Source organism: Lonchura striata, chromosome 3, assembly GCF_046129695.1.
Source record: "Lonchura striata isolate bLonStr1 chromosome 3, bLonStr1.mat, whole genome shotgun sequence".
NCBI lineage: Eukaryota > Metazoa > Chordata > Aves > Passeriformes > Estrildidae > Lonchura > Lonchura striata.
The window spans coordinates 87,795,482-87,818,996 of NC_134605.1; the positions used below are offsets into that span (position 1 = coordinate 87,795,482).

A 23,515-nucleotide genomic window follows, 5' to 3' on the forward strand; every position below is an offset into this window, starting at 1 on the left:
ATCTCCGAAACATGATTAAGAGTACTAGAAATCTTTTAAGCAGGGAAGTAATACACTTACAAAATTCAAATCTTCTCTGTTTACCATTCCCATGACATGTATTCCTCCATAGAAAAATAAATACCTTGATCACAATGTCAACAAGCAAGAGAACTGTGTAAATCTTTTCCTTTGTAGGTTTCTGGACCTGTCTACAATTTCACTGGCTGTATAAAACTCGTAGAAATCAATAACGTCGGACCTTTCAGCTTCTCTAATGCTGTGGGAAGAAGTAATGTTGACAATTGCAGGTAAACTGTCCTCTATGCCTTTCGAAATCCTAAGGAATTGTTTGTGCTGATTTTTCTTTCTTCCTTACACAGGGTGACCATTTTATATAACTTTAACAATGGTTACATAAAAAAAAAAAAAAAAAAAAAAAACAACAACAAAAATCTTTAGAGAGACAGAGATCTTTCTTTCTTTTATGCTTTTAAAGCATTTTCTTAATGGAAGCTTTTCTTTTCTTCAGAGTAGTTCAATTAAGCTTGATAGCTTATTTGGAGTGAGTTTTCACACCCTGAATGCTGAAACAGTGTACTAATAAAGATGATCTGCAGGAAAATACAGGACTGGGAAGTGGGGAGATGTGCTGGTTGTGTTTTACTTGTGACTTTGGGACTTCCATCAATCTTGTTACAAATATGGATGAGTTGGTGCCACAATTACTCCACGAGAGATTGTGAAAAATGCTGGAAAGCATTGTTTCTGAATACATTTAAAAACCCCAATTGATTTCCGTTTTACATGTTTGCATTGCTGTTGGTCATTCATTGATTGAAATAAAAGCCATACAGGGGCAGTGGTACATTAGGATTCTATTCTAGAATATATGATAGGTTTGAACATGGAAAAATGGAAAGAAAACGAAAACAAAGGTGAATTGCATTTGTAGATAATGAAGTCTTTCGGGAGAGAATATCCTTTCAGTCATAGGAGGTACATGTCCTAGATTCCTGGAGGACATTATGTATGGCTTTTAACATATGACTTTTTTCCCTAGAATTTATAGAATAGGTCAGTTAATATTCATGTGCTTGCTTAAACTCTATCCTCAAAAGCTGGTGGTAACCCGCTAGATCCTTAGTTAAAGATCCATGAGATCTGAACTCTGCACTCACCTCCACCACTAGCCCCTTAATGAGCACACATCCCACTCAAAGTTATAAGTGGAGGGTAAATCCACTGTCTCTAAGCTTTTGCCAGTAAAACTTACTCTGAACACAAAATTCCATTTGTTACCCCTGCAGAGACCTGCCACTATTTTTATTTAGAGCAGCAGCTCAGTGTCGTCTCCTTGACCGAGCTTGATGAAGAAATAAATCTTTGCACCCTTAAAGTTCCCCAAAGCATTTTGTTTGGAATATGCTCCTAAGTGTATTTAACAAATGGTTATGGGTCTAAATCCTGCACAAAAAAGAAAATCCTGACATCTATGGTGACAAACCCAAAATAACAAAGAAACAATATCTCCTCTCTTGTCTTTCTGTACAGTGTTTCATCAGAAATTTTCCTAGTAAGAGCTCTGGTGTCCTTCCAAATGAGAGCATGTACTCTTGTGTTTGAAACTATGCCTCTGTGCAAAATAGAAATTCATAAGGCTCAAAACAAGTGAGGAAGGTTATTTCATGTCTTTCATTCAGGTATTAACTTTGAAGAATCATGGTGAAAAAACATAAACCATCTCTGCTGTCTCCTCTGGTTACTAGATTAGGAAATTTTTCTCTATTTTGCATATGCATGAGAGCTTTGATGTCCTAAATCACAGGCAAGAGGCAGGTCTGGTTTTTAAACTACCAGGTAAAACCAGGATAACTTAAAAATCAGGACTGTTACCATCTTTTCTACTTTCTTTCATTCTCCTTAATAATACTTTAATTGATACAAGTGCTTACATCCTTGAGCTTTTTGAAACTATTGTTTTTTACGTTTTTCCTATTGAATGCTTTATATAACCATTCCATTAAGTACTAATAGCCTTCAACATGCAAAAAAAAAAAGGAATGAGAACACCTTTGTCTAGTCTATGTATATAACACAGAGAGGGATACAGACCTGCAAGAGGTGGCTTGTAAAAAAATAGCCTTGTTCCTTTTAAATTTTTATTATTATAGAATGTTATCTGTTATATTATAATCTATAGAACTATGTACCAAGATTTATTGATTCTGATACTCTCCTTCATAGTTAATTAGCATACAAATATGGCTTATATTGTATAATACAGATGTTAAAGATTGCTTTATTTGAATCAGAACTCAGTGATGGCAGCCCAGGACTGTTTCTTGCAAATACTTATTGTGCATATGTTACTGATTAGGTGAGTAAAATGACATGACTCTTTGTATATATGAACTGTGGATATAATCTTTTACATAAAAGGATGTTGAAAGAATACTGGGCATTCTTAATGCTCTGTGCTAAGCAACATGTTCCTTTTACCTCCCTGTTTTTTCAGAATGCTGCAGATGAGCCTGACAGTGTCCAGCTCCATGCAGTCCACACAGACCTGGCCCCATCCTAGTCCAAATCACAGTTATTCCTGTCTGGGAAAAGCTGAATTTCAACAATGGAAATTGTTTTACTTAGCCTGTTGAAATTCAGAATAATTTCAAAAGATAATGGAAATTATTCTGAATTTCCCTTGGTGAGGAGGGAAATGTATAGAAATTGATTGTTTGGAAGCCAGGCAGGTATTCTCCTTACTCATTTTTGCCCTGTGACACACAAGTTTCATAGCTGCTCACACCTGGCAGCTAACATCATTTGCTTTTCTCTTTAGGTATAACCCCCATTCATCCTGACATCATCAGCCCTTAAATGTAGGCTGCTTCCCTAAAAGCACCTATGAAGCTCAGCTGTCTTTCCCCATGTCCAAAACAGGCTTCTGGGGAAGATGGACTTGTTTTGAGAAGGAAGAAGAAAGTAATTTAAGAAAATAGTTTAAATAGGGCAATAATGGATTATATACTTTGCAAATACAAGTAGCAAGTGACTACTAAAAAGCATGGTGTAATTTATATGTTTTTTTCAGAATTTGCATGGTTCTGCAGATGCAGTATTGCTGCAGTTGGAGGTGCCTAATAGTAGCAGAGAACTCTACTGTGTGGCAGACAGAGCAATCCAATACCTTCTGCAAGAACACCTCTGTACTTATCACTCAGTTTCTGTTCTTTCTGTGGTAGTTTTTCTTTAATTGACCTTCTACTTATCATTACCTATTTGTAGTTTTAGAATACTCTTGAATGCCCTGCTTTTACATATTTAGCATGCTTTAGTGGCATTCAATTATCCTGCTGGATTTTGTCTTGGTCCCCCAGATTACTTCATTATTGTGGACATGCTGACACTTCTTAAAATTTATGGGTTTGTGAGTAAATTTCAAGCATCTGATTTTTTCATAGGATTGAAATTTACTCAAATGTGTTTTGCCATCTTTCTAACTGGATCTATTTGTATTTTAAAATACCAAAAGGATGATCTAATATGTGAAAGGAATATAGAAAGCTTTCAAAAACATATTTTAGAGGTACTTCATTTACCTTCTCAAAACCACATCAGGACAAGACAGTACCTTTCATAGGATATTATATAATGCATGTTCCTTATCTCAGAGATTTAAGATTGCTGTTTTAAAAATGTTCAAAATTAAGAAATGCAAAAAATTGCACCATAACATTAGTTTCATTGGCATACATATCTGACTACCTACAATCTAAAATGCTGTATTTATGGCAAGAATGTTATTTGTTCTTTTAAAAATCATATCTTTTAATGTGAATGTCAGACACCACAAGGGAGAGAGAATTATTTTAACTTGGTAGAACTTAAGTGGAAATGGGGGCATAATGGAAATTACCTTTCATGTAATTTTAGAAACAGGTGTTAAATTCTGCTTAAATTCAAGAAGATTATTGATACAGGCAGCACTAGGCAATTGGATATGATTAAAGACCAAATATTTGCAACAATCCTTGTCATTCTGAAAAATGCAAGATTTCTGTGCATGCTCAGAAGCACTGAGATTTCAGATATGTCACTTTAACTCAGTTAATCTAGCCCAGATTGTTCTGCTATTCACGTGCATCATTGTTTAAGCACTGTGTTTATAAGTACATTATTACCGGATACCTCAAGGACAGAGAGCAGGTAGGGGGGATGTACTGCACTGAGGGCTCATCAGAACTTCCTGCCATTCAATGTCACCAAGGTGGAACAGGACATGGCAAAATAATGGTTTAGGCAGGAGGAGTCTGAGTCTCTGAGAGCAGACTGGCAGCCATAAAGTTCTGTGAGCTATGCAGCTTTGGTTTTCAAGAGAGGTTATATTGGAATCGATCAATTAGTAAAGGTAAACCTCTAATAGGTAGTTTTCTAGAATTATGCTAGACTATATAGTTATGAAGATCTTGTCAAAGTTGTCAAAGTTTATGTTAGGATTCTCTTTAAATGATACCTGTCTCAGAGTTATGAATATATAGACAATTTTGAAAAGTAGGACAACTGAAAATAATGGGTCTCTGATAACAATATTTAAGAAATGAAATCTCTACTTTTTTTTCTTCTGAAGGAAGGAAGATGTTTGTGATGCATTAATGCAATATAAAGCTCCAAGTGTTTCTGAAAATTTTACTGGAATAGATTTGCAGGATAAATTACTATCACTTCCAGACAGAGTTCAGATGACAGATATAAATGAAGCTTTGATTCCTAGTATTAAAAGCTGGTGTTTACTTCAGTTCATTTCTGTTTTAGTGTCTGGGAGCTATGACTGCTATATATTGCTGTAAGTGTTTACTGTAACACTTTACAGCATGTACTAAATTCAAAGGTTCCAAACACACACACACACACAGAAAATATATACATACACATATACATATATACCTGTTCCTATCCAAGCCCTGTTTTTTCATTAAAAAAAAAATCTTATCTATGAAACAAAAATACCGTTTACTGTTTTCCTAAGAGAAGTCTTACTGATGGATGCAAATGTACAGTAGTGAATTGGACTCTCAGAGAGGAGCTAATAAGCTAAGTTCTTCATTACTGCCCATTGGACAGAATTGTGGTAGACTTTTAAAAAATATTTTGATTTCTTCTTAATTTATCTTAATATGTATTTCCAGGCTAAAGCTGAGCTTTGTTTCAGCAAAAACTCTGATTGCTATTTGCATTTTGGATAGAGTCTCTTGAAAGTGCATTACCCAAGGTCTATTCCATCAAGAGGACTGATGGGTTTCCTAATATATGGCAATTTTCTCAGGAGCTATGCAATACACTTTGGAGAGCTCTACATGTTTTCAGTAAGCTCTCAGTTCCACTTTCCTCTCACTCATGAACTCATGCACTTTCCAACAAGCTCTAAATCCCTTTCCTTGTGTGTGAATACCCCCTTTTCCATTCTGTAGTCTTCTGTGATATTTTTACAGAAATCTACACAGACCACAACACCTTTGTGAAGTCAGTCTCCTGTGCAATTTCTCAGTGTTTTTCCAATGTGGAACTTTCTGTTTTTCTGTTTGTGTATTATAAAACATCACAACTCAGAGCACCTGACACCAGGCATCTGAAGGTGTTTGACTTCTGTCTTTGGAATGAACTGCATACTTTAAAAAGGGGAAAGTTCATCTGCTGAAAGTTATTTTTCAGTCAGTTGTGGAAGTCCTGCTGTTATCATTACACTTTCCAAGGAAAGTGGTTATGCTGGTGCATGTGGTATGTTAGAGCACTCATCCCAGGAGTCTGTAGAAGACTCAGGTCAGCTTGTAGTGTTTCTTCATATTAATCTACTTGAACTGAAAAATTTAACTTCAATCAAATATACAAGCTGGCTCAAAATCAAAAGAGAAATCACAGAGTTTCAAGCTTAAACTTTTCAGTCCATTTACATCTCAGTTTATTAATAAATGCAAGATCCTGTAAGAAGCATTGAGCTTCTGTTATACATGAGAGACTACCAGTTAAATTCTTACATACCAACAGCTCAATTCGTACATTACTTACATTTGTATCTTCACCTCAGTAGTTCCAAGTCATGTGCTTAATTCTGAAACATAAAAAAAAGACAAAGAAGAATATGCAGTGCCCATCAACATCATAGAAGAAAATTATTAAATTAGGAATACTGACACTACTTAGTTTTATTAATTCAACAGGTTTTATGAGTTTTCTCTGGTTAAAATGGAGATTGGATTAAATTTTTCTGAAATACAAAACTGAAGATAAAGCTTCAGAAATACCATTCATTTGTATTCACCACATACATGATGCTTGCTATTATGTTAATTACATTTCTGTACAATTCTAACATAGAGAATGATAACAAGAATTTGATCTTCTTTATGCATTTATTTTGTTACTTTTTACCTCTCTCATCTATTACTTTTGCTGACTGATAACTTTTTTGTGTGTTTGCCTTTTACTCCTTTTCCAGGGCCTTGGTTCCTTTCATATGCTTTCATCCCTTTGCTTGATTTGCCCTTCTTGATTTTCTTACTCTTTTGCATTTGTTTGTAATATTTTCTTTTCCTTTGTGAGTTTCACCATGCTGTAAAATTTCCTTTCTGCTCTCTGTACATACATGGGTTCTAGTCTTCTGTTATCTTTTCTTCTTCTTCTGGCATTCCTATTTAGATAATGACTTTTCAGTGATAGACTTCAGTCTTTAAAAAAAAGGAAAGAAAAAAAACAAACAAACAAAAAAAAGAAATAAATTATGTATGTAATCTTCCCTACTGTTATAAATACTCAAAATCACTGTAAAATTTTGTAAAATTTTATGTTTTGAAGCAGTCTGTGAAAATTGTTTCTGATGGATATTAGATAAATCCATGTGTCAAATATATGCAGGTGAGAAAATGTGTGTTTGTAAGCATTAAATTTCTCTGCTTGTTTCTGGAAAAGATTGTCTGTTGTCAGCATACCACAAAACTATTGTTAATCTTCTTTAGGAAAACTCTCTATTTCTAGATCATTAATAATACTTGGTGATGTTTATCTTGACCTTACTCTATGCATATGTATTATACCAACACAAAATTGTTTCTTAATTCTGTCAACAGAATTCAGTGGCAGTTACTGTCCATTAGTGTGTGATTTCTGCTGAAATTTCCAGGTACTTGCATGGAAACTAGTAAGACAAGTATTAAGGGATACCACACATTTTTTCCTTTCACTTTTATGAAGGAGGCATTTGCAACTATATATGTCAATGTATGCATACAATGCCTAAGACAGCGTGTTACTGAAAATATTTTGGAAAACACTCTGACACAGCTGTGAAAAAGGAAATATTTTTGTTAATAAAACTCACAGCTTTTTTTTTTTTTAATTAAATTGTCTTTCTACTACTTCTCATCATGTGTATTTCATTATTTTACAAGGTACTGATTTAATGAACTAAAAAAAGGCTCCATTGATGGAGTGCTTTTTCACTCCAGTCGCACCTTTGGATCTATTTTTGTTCATTTATATAATATTTAATGTCTCCGGTTCCTGGTGATTCTTACTCTAGACTACTAAATTTACTATTGGAATTTATAAAGCTTCTCTCACCTCAAATGCTAAACCATTGCATATAACTGATCCCTTCATGCATCACAAAATCATACATTCACAGAAACACAGGATGAGTGAGGCTGGAAGGGATCACAGTGAGTCACTTTTAGACAAACACTCATACTATAGAACCAAATTTGGTCACAGTGCTACATCCAGCTCTGGGGTGTCCAATACAAGAATGACATGGACCCATTTGAACAAATCCAGAGGAGGCCACTAAGTTGATCAGAGGGCTGAAGCACCTCTCCTATGAAGACAGGTTGAGAGAGTTGAGACTGTTCAGCCTGGAGAAGGGAGGGGTCAGGGAAGACTTTATTGAACCCTCCAGTACATGAAGGGTGCTTCCAATAAGTCTATGGAAGGACTTGTTTTAGGGCATGTAGTGATAAGAGGGACTGGAGATTTTCTAAACTGAAGATTTAGATTATGTGTTAGGAAAAAATTCTTGTCTGTGAGGGCACTAGAATAGGTTGCCCGTAGAAGCTGTGGATGCCTCATCTCTGGGACCAGGTTTTATCCGACTTTGTGCTGCCTGGTCTAGTGGGAGGGCCTGACCAATGACAGTGGGGAGGTGGAACTAACTGGTCTTTAAGATCCCCTCCAGCACAAATCCTTCTATGACTCAGATTCTAACTATTTTAAGAAGGAAAAAATCTGTGTTAAAGACTTCTGTTACAGCAAGTCTCTGTCTGCTATGGCCTCTTTACTTTGAGTGGTAGATTCAAAGCCCCACAAACTGTGCTTGGTGTATAAAGTTGCTGTGTCAAGCCAAAGCACATTCACAAATCATGGAAGTGAGGAGATTGCCTGTCAGATGCCTGTTCACTGGGTCATCACAAGCTCTTACGTAGGAGGTAAGAGAGCTAAGGATGTGGCAGAGCTCAGTGGACCAGCATGGGGAAATTCTGGGAGGCATTGCAGTCCGAAGGACAGCACAGTGAATGAATCCTCCATACCAGGAGCTTCCTCACTGTCAGGACTGATCAGAATTAGAAGGCATCTGAGATAGTTTAAAAGCCTTATGGCAATCTTTCAGCCTTTCTTAACTGTGGATTATGTGTTTGTTTAGTGGTTGGAAAGGTGTAGGATTTCAGCTGTTTATTTTTAGCTGCAGTAAAGGAGAATGTTTTAACATCAAGGATCATAGTTCCAGAAACACTAGAAGTTGCTACAACATTTGGGTTATTCTAGGTTAGCAACAGTGTTCATTTCCTTTTGCCAAATTGTTTTGAGTATCTATACTTCCCTGGAAATTCTGTCATCCAAAAAAGCACTGTGCTTGAACATTATTAGCTTTTGAAATAGAAAAGCATAGAAAAGCACAAGAAAATATATTTTAAAAATTTATGATCTTTAAATATATTTATATCGTTTTTTCATTAATTAATGTAATTCTTTCATTTTAGATTTCAGCACAGATTCCCCTAAAACAAAATAATATAATTAATGTGAAAAAAGAAGGTATTTCCAAGAATTAAAACAAAAGGTTGAAAACATTCCAACTTTCCCCTAAAACTGGCAGATTCACAGAAGCTAAATATAAAGCTATTTTTCAAAGTTCTTAAAATATTACTACATGTTTTTCACAGTATTAATATCATGCGACATAGCCATTTAAATATATGGCTCAATACTCTTTGAAAACTTTACCTAATTCTTAAGAAAAGATATCTTAATGACACAAGACATCAAGTGATAGGTTACTGAAATAGTTACTTGGGCTTCTAGCCACACAGATAATAAAATCCTTTTCTTCTACTTTCTTAGAATAGAAAAATGATCTCAGTTTTGTTCTGTCCATTAAAACTTGGTTTTAAAGATGGGTACATGTATAGTTTGATAAAATTTTGCTTTAAGAGTATTTCCCTATATATCTAGTCTTGCATCTATTATAAGCAGTGGTTAAGAAAGGCTAAGTATATAAGATGATGAATTGCCTAAAAACAATCAAATGGAAAAAGAAATTATCTTGCATGCTTTCTCTATTGAATTACAGTCACACTTAACTTTAGTGCTAGCATTTGCTGTCATTCCAATTACAGAAACCTGGAAATGGAGAAGTGTTTTGTTATATACTCAGAAATAATTAAACTTTGGAACAGGTTTCCATGACTTCTGAGTTATGTGCAGAAAGTGCCTCATAATGGAGCTGCAGTTGCTCCTGGTATTATACCAGGCTGCATTGTGAAGAGAGGCATATTAGAGAGAATCAGTGAGAATGAAAGTCACACTGAAAGAAATAATTTGCCTACTGCAAACTTGAATTGGTATAATACTTTCTCTTTGACTTTTAAATTTTATACAGAAGTAACAAGAAATCTTCAGACTTGCCTTCAACTGCTAACAGCCAGAATGACAAGAGAAAAGTTTGGAAGTTCAAGTTTTATTCTGCTGGTATCCATTCTATGTCCTTCACTGTGTTGGTGAATAGACCATGGACTCTGTGACTTATAAAGTATTTATGGGTTTGGAAAAATCTCATTTAACAAAGCTAAAAGTGAAACAATTATCATCATAAAACCTTGTGTGATTTCATAGAAAATAAAATACATCGCAAATAATATTCCTCTATTTTGTATATTTTCCATAATTAAAAAGACTGTTTGAACTTCTCTTTGGCAAAGCTCTCTTTATAACAATGATTTGTTTCAAAGCTAAAAAATCACCCAGAATTAAAATTTTTTAAATGGTGTTTTTTTTATAGATATCTTGAAATCAAAAATATATTCTTTATGTTATGTATTGTGAAACTGTAAATCAAAATTTGCTATATTAATATGCAATTAACCTAATAAAAGGTATTTAAAATAAAGCTCATCTAAAATTGCTCAAACATTGCAGATTTAGTTGAAAAGCCTGACAAAAGGCAATATCAATAACTTTTTAAAAAATTTCTTTTGTACAAAGCTTCACATCTGATTTTTTTAAACAGGACAAACAGCAAAGGGAGAGTGATGTCCCAAAGAGTTACTTTTAGTTAATTAGACAAGCAACTCAATATAAGCTTCTAGACCAAAGTGATGAATGTGATTTCTGTTTGTGTGAGCAAGAAAGGAGGAAAACAATTTCCTTTCTGTGTACACTATTGATTGTGATATTGGTTGTACTGTACTTCACTGTGTCCTGATGTGCAATGCAGCAGAACGTAGGAAGCATAAAAGATGAAAGATATCATTCAAAAGCCCTCAAAGAAATTTGTGATATTTTTTATAAAAAGGGATACAGAAAAATACTTTAGTAATTCAGTGTCTTAAGTATTTTTCTGAAGTTTGACTGTGGGGATTATGGTGTATAGAAAGGTAGCGCCCTTCTTTAATGAAGTGAAGCACAGGATGCAGAGGTTTCTTTAGGTCTGCAGAGACCAACATGTTAGAACCAGTGGCTGAAATTTGTAACTGAAGGTCTGAATTGGTAATAACCCCCCAAAATAGCTGTAGTATAAATGATGATAATTGGTATAAACTACCAATGGAAGTGGTGGCTTCTTCCTGTTGCTTTGTTAAGATTATACTTCATGTCTTTCTAGAAAGAGTTCTCGAAGCAGCCAAGCCTTAGTACATTTTTAAATGCAGCAAGTGCCAAGACCTGAGATGAACAGAAAAGATTGAACTCTAATGTAAGGTGAAATAAAAAAAAAAAAAAAAAAAGGAAAAAACAAAAGAGCGATTATGTGCAGAAAGGAATTTAAGAATAAATAAACAGTAAAGAATAAATGCAAAACACATGGTGAGACATGGCTGCATATCTGATGTGTTTTGCTGAGTCATAAATTGTCTAACATTCTTATTATCAAGAAATCTCTGCATCTTAGATGCCCTCACTCCTAGGTTCTATATTAAATATTAAATAAACAGAAGTAATACGTAATTATTTCTTTAAATTATTTCTTATTGCAATAAATTCTTACTAAAATGACTTGGGGAATCAGGTAGTATATATATTGGCTGATTAATATATGAGGAAGTTATTATCTACAGTGAATAAATGGGCTTCTCTGAGGAGCTGCTAAGCAAAATTTTATTTTCTGCACAGAACAGGGATTGTTTGTTTAAGGTTGTAATATTAAGTAATGCAAGACTAGAAAGATATATCATCCTTCAAAGGACCTTGGTTGTAAAGTTAAGAAAACAATCTTATCTCCTGAACCACTGGATTGCAGCAGAAAAACAAACATATTAACCAGTAAAAGAAACACAAATTTCCCTCCAAAATTCATATAAATATTTTACACTTGCCTAATTTCTCAAGACCTAAATTGATTATATATAGTTTATATTGTTTTTTTCTGAATCTGTAACCTGCAGGACTGTTTAATCATATCCTGTCAATCTTGCTCTGCAGTACTGTAGATAAATAGTGCATCAGTGCCCCCTGCAGCCTTAAAACACTGGTATAACAGTTAAAAAAACCTAGTGCTATTGATCGTTTTTGAAATTCAGAAAAGGAACAGTTTTAAATCCTGTTGTATCCTTTCCTTTTTTCTACTTCCTTCTTTAAAAGTGAAATTGCAGCTCTTGGGTAAAGAAAAAATTCTTAAGAAATGTAGGCTAAAACTCAAGAGAGTACTTGATATATTTGTGAGAATAAAAAGTCCCTTTTCTTTACATTCAAATACACTGGCATATGAAAAGCAGAAATCAGAAGCATAGAAAATTGAGAATATATGTGTAAACTTTAAAAAGAATAGTTATAAAAAAGACAGAAATTCTGACTCTCAAAGACCAACTTCTGTAACGTGTAGAATGTTCAAGAGAATAGAGAAATGCTGCTTCATCTTTGCTAAACTGTAGGCATTTGTGTGTTTTGATGTATATTTTTGAAAATTTGCTCAAAATTAGATATATAATATAAAGATAACTTTGGGATTTGTTTCCTCTCATTCAGGTCCTACACAAATGCTTTCAAAGTTATTGGCAAATTTGTAGACACAGTATTAGTTATGGGTATACAGATTTCTTTTGAAATTCTGAAGTTTCAATAAAGCAATGGTTGGCAATAGCAGAAATTTAGGGTAATTTATCTATGTATGGGGAGAAAAACCATGAGCTGTTAAAATTGCCAACAGTGCCAAAAAGAAAACATAAATATAAATAAAATTAATTTTAAGGAAACAACTTGTCTCTATGCAGTGCATGAATTTTTTGAGATATATGTACTTCTGACCAGTTTTCTGAAGCCACATTTCCCCTTTTTTCCTCTCTATACCTGTGCTAAAATTAAGAGGTAGATAGGAGATGATGCTGCACTGCTAAAACCCATACAAGGTCCTACTTGAAAATAGAAGTGACTTGGCATTCTCTAGCTGCCAAAAAATTCTGTATTTAAATAACAAGATATAATGTGAAATTTTTACATTTGTAAGGATGAAGACTGGAGGCCAAATTACATTAGTAAATTGAAAATGCATTAATTTCTTAGAACTAACTGTCTAACATGGTTCACTGATGTTATAAAATTGAGTAAGTATGGTATGGAAATGATAGGAAATGATTAAATCTCTTCTGAGCACTATAAACACAAGTGTGACATCAGTAACTGGCTTCCTGCATTTATCAATTATAAAATCCATTTCATAAACTAGAAGATATAAAGTATTCTTGACTGAATTAAAGTATATGAAAGAAATTTGGCAGCATTCAGACCTCTTAAGTGGTAAGATAGTTCTGGTTGCAAGTGAGATTAATTTTATTTACAATAAATAATTTTTCCCCTCAGAATAACTTTCTAATATAAACAGAGTAAGGTAAATTCTCTAATTTGGGAATATGACCCTGCAAACTTCGGCAGATTTTTATCAAGTTGGATTAATTGAATCAAATTACTATTTTTTTACATAAAAAGGTATATTTGTACCTCCTAAGCCCTTTGCAAATAGCAAAGCACAATCTACTTGGCTTGGTGGGTTTTATTTTCATAATTAAATCTTTAGCTTACATATTTTAAGTCTTGATTACTAAATGTGTTGTCTAAATTTTTCACAAGGAAACCGAGTATTTTTTTTTTAATTAAGAAAGTAAGCAAAACATACCTATATCTTACTCATACATCTTACATCTTTTAACTGCCTGACTGCATTCATAAGGTTGTTTGGTTGATACGATGATGAGCAGTTGGCTGATATTATTAAATCTGACCTGCTTTGATGCAATGACCCTCTTAAATCACTAATATCAATACTTTAAGTATAGCTGCCCTTCATTATTTAAAGTTACTCTAGAAAGAATGGCTGGAAAATATAGCTCAGTTTGAAGCAAAAATAAGAAGTATTCTCTACCATTGAAAATAATCTCCCAGATTTGCCTCAGGTTTCTTTTTTACTCTTGTTTTGACACTTGTTTTGTAGTTGGAAAGAACAGTTTTGCAAGTGGTGCTGCCTATTGCCAAATCATAGCTGGGTACCCGTCAATGACATAGTATTTGGGTTCAGGTAGTTTTTTAAGATAAACAAAAGCTGTTAGGATCAATGGATGCAAAATATCTAAAACTTCCAATGTTACTCTGGAACAGCATGACCACCTGATAATTTCAGTATAACATAGTTTTAGCTTCTTGTATTTTCTACCTCTCTATGATCTTGCCCTCTCACAACCTTTGGGTTGATAAGAAGACAGGAGGGTATGTATAACCTATTTATAACGTTTTTCTGTCAAATAATCCATATCAATGCAAGTCAAGTCCTTAACTATTTCTTAATTATTCATAATCTTAATCAAAAGTGAATAGTTTAATGCAGAGCAATGGCATGTTCTTTTGCTGCACTTTATCTTATTTCCTGTGCAGTCTTGAATATTGCTCACATATTTGAAGGAAAGACAGAAATCTGCTGACAAGGCATCTGAAGTTTCCTTATTTCTTGTTTGTAGACTGTTATTTTTTCCTTCCAGTTCTTTACACTAAAAATAAAACTTCTCGGTCTTGATAATGTTTCCTGTTACTATCTCTCCATGTTTTAAGATTTTCCTGTTAGAGTCACATTCTGTTACACGTGTAAAGTAACAGCAGTCCCTTTGTTCAAACTTAAACTCCTTGAAGTGTTAGAAAGTGAGAAAGTGTCGCTGTCAAGGCAGGATGGGAATGAGAAGACTCTGACTCAGAAGGCTGCTGAGTGTAAAACTCTGATTTATTCAAAATACAGTGTTCTTTTATACAGAGCTTTGCAAGGATCAAATCCATTGGTTCTGAAGTGAAAACAACCCACTACCATTGGTGCAGAGTGCTTGACGCACAGTGCTAGAACTTAATTATAAACAATGTGAAAAACAAGAGAGATAAAGAATTATTACATTCTTTCCCAGCTCTTTCCTAGGCTTTTGCCTGGATAGAAACTCTCCGTTTCTTTCTTTGACTGAATCTGAGACCCACAAGAAAGATTACTTTAGGTTGTAAAAAGGTAAGGTAAGCTCCATTCTCTGCTGTAAAGGTATATGATTTATAGTAAATGCTTTTAGGAAGTGTTTTCAATATGTAAAAGTGGTTTGAAATGTTTTTCAGCGATATAATCAAAACACAAATGATTTTACGTGTGACATAGTGAGCAGAAGTAAGAATTTTTCCTCACTCATCACAATTGTTTTATTTAGTACCATCTCTAGTCGATGGAGAAAGTTGGTTACTTTTCACAGAATGTGATGGGCAAGAGATACCTCTCTGCATATAGATTGTCTACAGGGAGAGCCATGGTGGTCATCTCAGGCAGGTTTTGAAGCTCATAGGCAGATAATGTTTGATAAAGTGAATTCTGTCCTAGAGTTTTATTTGTAGATGAACTTTCTCCAAATATTTAGGAGGAAAAAGACTATATTGAGTGGCTTTTTTTGTACATTGGAGAATTAGAAATTGAAAAGAGATTGAACATGAGGTCATAAGTATCAAACTTCTTAATTACTTTGTTATTGATGGTTCTCCTTGGTGCTCTTAACACAGAAGTTACCGTATTTGTTCACTCTAAGGTAAAGTCAGGGTGTTTGTTAGAAAAAACACATTTGGGGCAAAATTAAAATAGTTTTCCAATTTCATGAAAGATAAATATTACTTATAACAGCATTTAACAGTCTTCCTTTAGGAAAATCCCACTAGTAAGACATAACATTGTTTAGTGTACCCTTATGGTCATTCCAAGAAGGGAAAGCATCTACTATCTTACACTGGGATATGCTAAAATATGATATTGCTGTAGGGAAAAAATATTAAATTGTAAACAATAGCAACCAGCAAATAAAAGGACATACATATGAATATCCAAAATGGAACTTTTTAATTCTTAAACAGAAATATGTTTGGTTCTACACTTTGACAATATCTGGACCAAACAACAGTAGCAGACCCTGAAGCCTGCAGTTAATAAAGTGACATGAGATAAAAGTATCTTTTGGGAGGTTGATCTCACACTCTATTTCTGCACAGAGAGACTATTGATAGTCTTAGGCCATCTAGGGCACAGCAACCATGAGTTTTAAATTTCCAGTGAAGTAAGGGAGAAGATAACTAAACCTCTGCCATGGAGTTACAGAAGGTGAACTATGGGTACATCTTCAGTACTCTATTTCAGAAACTTCCTTAGAAAACAGTCTTTAATGACAAAATGTGGGTTCTCTGCTTGTTTTTCCTACCTCTGTCGAGGTCGGGATTGAAGGCACTTGAGACGGTGTTTCATGTTCAGAGTTTATGATTTCTTATCAGTGAAACAGTCTCACAGCAATTGAGTTCTGTTGTCATTAGCAAGGCATAAAATAACCAACTATCTCTTGTTACAAGGTCTTTTAAAACTAAACTATCCAATTAAGAAACGACCTAGATTATTTTCCCTTTTAACCCAATAACTGATCCCTTGAAACCCGCAATGTGGACTTTTCTGTCCAATCACAAAACATCACCCAAACCCATGAAGAAGAAGGAGGAAGAAGGTGAAGAACAACAACCTGCCTCTGCCCGAAAACCTCCGTCTTGCTTCATATTTATTTCTATATTCTAAAACTACAAACTCCAAGTTTGGAGTTTTAGAGCATATTAGAATATACCCCCGTGATATTACAGACGTCTAACCAACTACACACCCATAATCCCAGTGCTGTTAATCAATTTTGGAAATCTTATGCACAGCCTCAAGTCAGATGTAGTGCTCTCTTGCAAGTCTGTACCTTTCAGCACAGAAAGTTTAAAATTCCTAGCATCCAGGATTCCAACAACAAATTGGTCCTTAATAACAAAGAGGAGGTTAACCTTACGTGCTAAGAGATGAGCCAGTGGGGAAGAAGGGTGGCCTGGCTGAACAGCGAGCTTCCACAGGACCTTAGGACAAAAAGGCAGTTTAAAACCTTTGGAAGAAGGGGGAGGCAACTCATGAAGAGTACAAGGATATCATTAGGTCATGTAGAGAGAAAATTAGAGAGGCAAAAGCTCTGCTAGAATTCAATCTGGTCACTGCTGTGAAAGGTAATAAAAAGTGTTTTCATAAATACATTAGCAGCAAAAGGAGGTCCAAGGAAAATCTCCGTTTCCTTGGAGGGAGCATTGTCACTGAGAAACAGGAAAAGGCTGAGGTACTTAACTCCTTCTTTACCTCAGTCTTTAACAGAAAGACCAGTTATCCTCAGGGCAACCATCTGCCTGAGCTGGTAGGAGCAGAATAGACCCCCTGTAATTCAGGAGGCAGTAATTAGAGACCTGCTGAGTCACTTAGACACTCTGAAGTCCAATGGGCCAGATGGGATTCACCCAAGGGCACTGAGACAGGTGACAGAAGAGTTCACCAGCCGCTCTCCATCATTTATCATCAGTTTTGGCTAACAGCTGAGGTCCCAGCTGACTGAAGGTTGGCCAGGAAAGAAGGCAAATCTCCTGGCTGGAAGAAAGATCCTGGAAGTGGGGGAGAGTACTGAACATAAGAGAAGTGCCTGGAGATGAATACCAGGCACAAAGACTGTAGCTGGCAACAGTCAAGACCAATTAATACAGACAGCAGCTCAGTGTGAATCAACATTACTTTCCACTCAAGCTTCCCAGACCACCAGCAACCTCCCTGCTAGAAGTGAAAGTGGAAACCCAGTGAACATGACAGGACATGGGGGAACTGAGGACACACGGGAGTGCATGAGATAAACTAGGGTAACAGGTATATTCTCATCAGTTCTTAGGTAAACCCCTATACCCAGTTTAACTGTGGACTGTTGTTTACTCTCTCATCTGTCATCCACTTTATTGATTATAAAATAATTTCCAGAAAAAAAATACATGAAGGCTATTATTTTAGTTCCTTATTTTGTAAAATACCTTGTAAAATTCTATTTAGGATGTTTCAAGTATTGTATTTTTTCATTCTCTCATTTAATTTTACAGATATTTTTTGACCTGTCATATTTACAATATACTCTTTCTTATGCACTCAATGGGAATGCAGTCATATTTTAATTAAATGCTAAATTACTGATGAATAGATGATGTTTGTGTTTATGCATGTCAGCCATTCTCCAGCATTAAGATATAATTAGAAATTAAGTCTGGAAGAAAGACTAGATGATACATAACAGTACTCTGCATTTTTAACTCTTTCCGTACTAATTTCTACATATCATTCTCATCTTGCTTTCAGGACAGCTTTTATGTTAATTTCTGTAGTGTATGATACAGAATGCTTTTTTTAATTCTTATTTCTCTCCAGTAACAGAGTCCCTGAATAGAAAAATGCTTTCTATCCAGGAATCTTAATTAATATTTATAAAATGTCATGGTTTAACACCAGCCAGCAACTAACCCCCACTCAGCCGCTTGCTCAGTCTTCCCTGGTTCAATGGGGGAGAGAATCAAAAGGTATAAGTAAGAAAACTTGTGAGTGGACATAAAGACAGTTCAATAGGTAAAGCTAAAGCCATGGACAAACAACGCAAAACCAGGAATTCAATCACCACTTCCCACAGGCAGGTGGAGGCTCAGCTATCACCAAGAAAGCACTGCCCCATCACTTGTAATACTGACTTGGAAAGACAAATGCCATCACTCCAAATGTTCCTTCTTCTTCACCCAGCTTTATATGCTGATTTTGACACAGCACAATCAGCTGATTGTGATGGGGTGTCCCTTTGGGCAGTCAGGATCAGGCTGTGTGCCCTTTCAATTCCTTGTACACACCCAGCCTGCTCACTGGTGCGGTGGGGTGAGGAGCAGAAAAGGCCTTGACTGTGTGCAAACACTGTGTGGAAGCAACTAAAACATCTCCATATTACCAATACTGTTCTCAGTAGGAATCCAAAACACTGACCCACAGTTGCTACTGCACCTCTATCCCACTGAAAACCACAAATGTAGATCTTCCCTACTTTTATTAAGTGGGTAAGAACTATTTTCAGCACATGGGGAAACTAATCCTAAAAGAAATAAGGCAGTTCATCTGTAAAAATCATTTAAAGGCATAAACTAACCTTAAGTGAGATGTCTAAAACTAAAGTACGCACTTTCAAAACTGCACTTTAATGTAATCAGGGCACATTGAATTTCCAGCCTGCTGGTCATTTCTGGAAGAATCTTGATTGCCTTAAGAGTCCTTCTCACACTTGTTAGGATCTGAGAATGCCTCTATTTTACAGGTGTGTCTCAGAGAGAATAATATCTCCTAAATATTCCCAGAAGTTGAGATGAGACTGTAAAAGACAAGTCCAGTATTGGTACATCCCTTATTTCTGTTTTTATTCTTCATATCAGTGGTAAGAGCACTCTACTGGTTTATTAGATTCTTGACTTTAGTTCTGTTCTTAGCTTGGTGGATTTATAAACACCTCCCAGAAGTGCTGTAAGAACTCCCTAAAGCAGTCTGTTTGTCTTTTCTGTCCTGCATGGAATAAGCATTGATTGGGTTGAATGGATAAAGGAAAAGTGTTCATATGTGGTTCCCCATATATCTTGGGCTAGAATATTTACCTGAGTACAGATTTGTATTTTTCCACTGTGTTAATTGTTTTTTAAGTATATCTTTTGAAGCATTTCAGGGTTTTTTTTCCTTGTCAATGCAGGGTACTACCCATCTGGAGAATATTCACTGTGGCCAGATGTGGAGTTGTGTTATTACATGTTTTATTATGTAATGGTTTGTTCCTATGTAGCCCCATGTTCCACTTGGTTTGTCCCTAGTTTTCCTGCCCTACCCCATGTATCAATCCTCCCCTAAGGCGCTCAGCCACTCCCTTGCCCCCTCCCAGGCGCCCTGTCAGTCACTCGGTATCCCTTCCCATACACCTAGAAACTTCTATCCTGGATGCTGGGTGATTGGACAGGGGCCGGGGGCCCCTCCCATGTCCATCCCTCATTGGTTCCTATATGTGTCACCCCATACAAGAGCCACTCCCTATTCCACCTCCATTGCTCGACTGGTTCCCCTCCCTCTCAGTTTATAACAAGCTGCAAGCACCTTGCAGGTGCTCTTGCTAGCAGGACTGTTCAAGTGTTGTTAGCCCTGGTTGGGCTGCAATAAGCTTCGGACTTAGCCCTAGCAAGAGTCTCTCTTCCTTATCACGCCATGGGATTCAGCAGCGCTTTCCGAACCCACGAAGCACCCTCCAAAGCCCTGCTGGGTCCAGTGGAGGGTGTTTCACCTGCCCCTCTCGCCCCATCAGGAAACTAGCCGGGGCAAAAAGGGATCTGGGATGGGATCGCGGCAGCCTGGCGCCCAACGTAGGGCCTCTCCAGCCAAAGACCAAAATTTGGCTACTATTGCCCCAAAAATTACAATGCAGAAGTCTTGCCTGAATGAATTATTGCTTAGGAAATCAATTGCATATTCAGGATCTAGAAGTACTCCTCCTTTATCCCTCACAGGCACATTGTGCAATAATATTGCATAGGTTGATCATGAGTTTTGGAGTCTAAAGTATAGATGGCATCAATGAGATAATGAACTATTTGAACTTAGATAGAATCCTTGGTAAACAGTAGTGACTGCATTCTGGAATTGTGATTTTTGAGATAGTTGTCATAGCACCTCTGTTACAGGAACTCAATTTATCCAGTAGAATTTACTCAGCCATCTAGGACAGAAACAGAATGCTTATATTGTAATTTTGCAGAGCCTTTCCAGAAGGAAAAGTACAATGTCATATTAAAAAAACAGAATAACATTTTTCATCTGCTGAAAGAATGTTCATAGAGAGAATGAAAGTATTTATTTCCTTTCAAAACCACCAGTTCCAAGAAACAAAAGTAGTTTCAAAAATCAACAAAAAGATACAGTGCTTAGGCCTTTCAAGAGCTCTTTTTCTAAATAGCAGCTAAAATGAAATTAGTAAATTTTCCAACTGGGATTATTGACTAAATGTAAAAGAGAAAGCTGAAGCTCACATAGATTTGAAATTTGTTTAAACTTCAGAAAGTGGAAGATTTGCACAATGGTCCACTCAGCACTCAGTAGTTTAATCAAAGTTTGGATCATTGGCATATGTAATCTTTTATACTTAAGTAAAGATCAGTGTGAACAACTGAAAGATTTAATGCTCCCTTATTTCTTCAAGCAAGCCAAGTAAAAACATGACTGGATTTGGTACAGAAATTCAGTTCTTCAGTTTTAGCAAAACCTTGGTTTTAACAATTGTCCTAAACTTAGGGACTAAGGGTGATTTTCAAATATCATCTAAGGACCACTCACTTCAATATCTACTTTAGAAAGGTCTTTTCTATTAAACTTTCAACCTATTGTTGCTGCAATAACTTATTTATCAATTGCAAAGTTCATGGAATCTATATACCTTAGAAGAAACAGCAGGAATAGGTCTCAGTACGTGTATTTCCTTTCCCTCTTTCATCTCTCTGTAACTGACATTTCTTCCCATATCTAGTACTATGTATCCTGGAGTTTATATCTTGCCTTCATATTTTTAAACAGAGCTTTCATCAATTTCATTATATCTGTTAATTTCATTCTCACATCCTTGACTGCATTGTATATTGAATATATTATTTGCATTGCTATGAGTTTGCACCATTAAATGAGATTCTGTGTGTGCAAAAGCAGTTGCAAATAATGATGTTATTCCAGTTGTGAATTTTTTAATGGAAAGCTGCAACTACAGTATCACTGAGTTCTGCTACCAAGTGATTGTGACTTGTAGGAGGGGGAAGCTCAGCTCACAGTCTGGAACATTTACACTGAACATTTAATTTTTTAAGATATATGCCTGACCATATATCATCACTATTCATAAAACTGACCCCTGGCACTTCCAACTAAAACAAAAATTGTCATGAGTGAGGAAATCATGTTCACATATAAACTGCAGAATATAAACAATCCATATCTGGTAAGCTCTTGAATTGTATTCCCAATTACTGTGTAGAGTGATGTAAATGGTGTCTCCAGGAGGGTAAGTGTACAGATACACTGCTCTGTGGATTCATTGAAATCAGTGAGATGCCATTTAAAGTACTCTGCTTGACATGGTTGTGAACAGTGAAATAAACAGCTTGTAAAAGGCTTTATTAATTCCTGCCAAATTACATTCAAGGTACTAGGTATTTATTCCTGTTTAAACCAACATTTCCAGTAAGTGCAGTTGTTTTCATTTTCATACATTTTGAAATTGTATTATACCATGCATGCTAATGCTCTTGAAAAATCTTTCTTTTGGCTCCAAATTCTAAAACATTAACTTAAAATAATAATCTGTCACAACATAAGACAAGTGTGAGATGCACAGTTTACCACTGAAGAAAACTGCAAATAAAAGCAGTTGCTTCCCAGCACAAACTACTTTATTGACAAGATAAAAATACAAACTGCCTTATCCCACTCATATCAGATAAGGCTAAATCCATTACTCCAGTAATAAAATGTTAAGTGCATAAGTACCAGAAGATATAGGCAGTGGAGATGTTATCATATCACGGGGACTCCCGTGCCATTGCTTGTCTCATCAGCCTGCTTCATGGGAAATGTCAGAGTGCTTCTGTAGACACATCTGCCATCAGCCTGATAATAAATTGCTTGGGGGAAAAGTCTGCTCTCTTTGCAGGTCTCAGTTTGAAGTCCATTATACAGATAGATCACCCTGGGGGGAAAAAAAAAATGCTCTCTTAAATTTAGGTGGAATTTCTTGCGTTTCAGTTTGTGTTCCATTGCTGTATATCCTGGCCACCAGCAAGAACCATCTGCTTCCATCCTTTCCCCTTCCCTTCTTCCTCAGGTGTTTATATAAATTGACCAGATTCCCCAGAACCTTCCTTTCTTCAGGCTGAGCAACTCTCTTGGCCCTGGTGCAGGGGCCACACTGGCAGCACACAGGCAAGCCCCTGTCGAGGCTGAGCCCCTCCCTGCCAGGTCACTGCAGAGCAGGGCATCCCAGAGTTTTTCTTAACTTTTTAAGCTCTAACTAGTGCCTCTACCTTCACACACTGATAGTTTCAGGCTCTTACTGGATAGAGGAGAGTGTATGGGAGAGAGAAGCACAGCTGGTTTGTGTATGTATGCTTTTGGTTTAATAACATAACTTCAAACATGACCTCTAAGTACTATATTCCTGCCATTTGGTTCATCATACATCTCCATGAGTGGCAAAAATATAATGTAAAATAAACAAGACTTCAAATTGCACTAATGTCTATGTTACATTCCAAATAATGACAAGCATTTCAAGTTTATATGCACTCAGCTATGAAGCACAATCTTGCAGGCCTTTAAAGCTCAGCTTTTGGAGCTCATTTTAAGATTAAAAGCAAAGTGTTGATGCTTGCAGCAAGTTTGAGGATCTTTGTGTGCATTATTGACCTGAGAGGCAGTGACAGCCTAGGAAATTGAAAAGAATAAAAACAAATATAAAATTGTGGCCTTTTTGCGGAGTAACAGTGAATCAAGTTTTGCTTGACATATTTTTGTTACACTTTGTCAAAACTTTCAACACCTCAATTACTGTTTTACTTTAAATGCTTCCCAGCTCTT

General features: G+C 35.9%; 1 protein-coding gene across 1 annotated transcript in view; it reads left to right on the forward strand.

Moving 5' to 3' along the window:
• Window positions 1-23,515, forward strand: part of LOC110468097 (protein eyes shut homolog) — a 597,595-nt gene that overhangs the window by 385,979 nt on the left and 188,101 nt on the right. Inside the window, exon 25 of the mRNA XM_077782364.1 lies at window positions 178-290. Within this exon, the coding sequence (XP_077638490.1) occupies window positions 178-290 (113 nt within the window). The remainder of the gene's footprint in view (window positions 1-177; window positions 291-23,515) is intronic.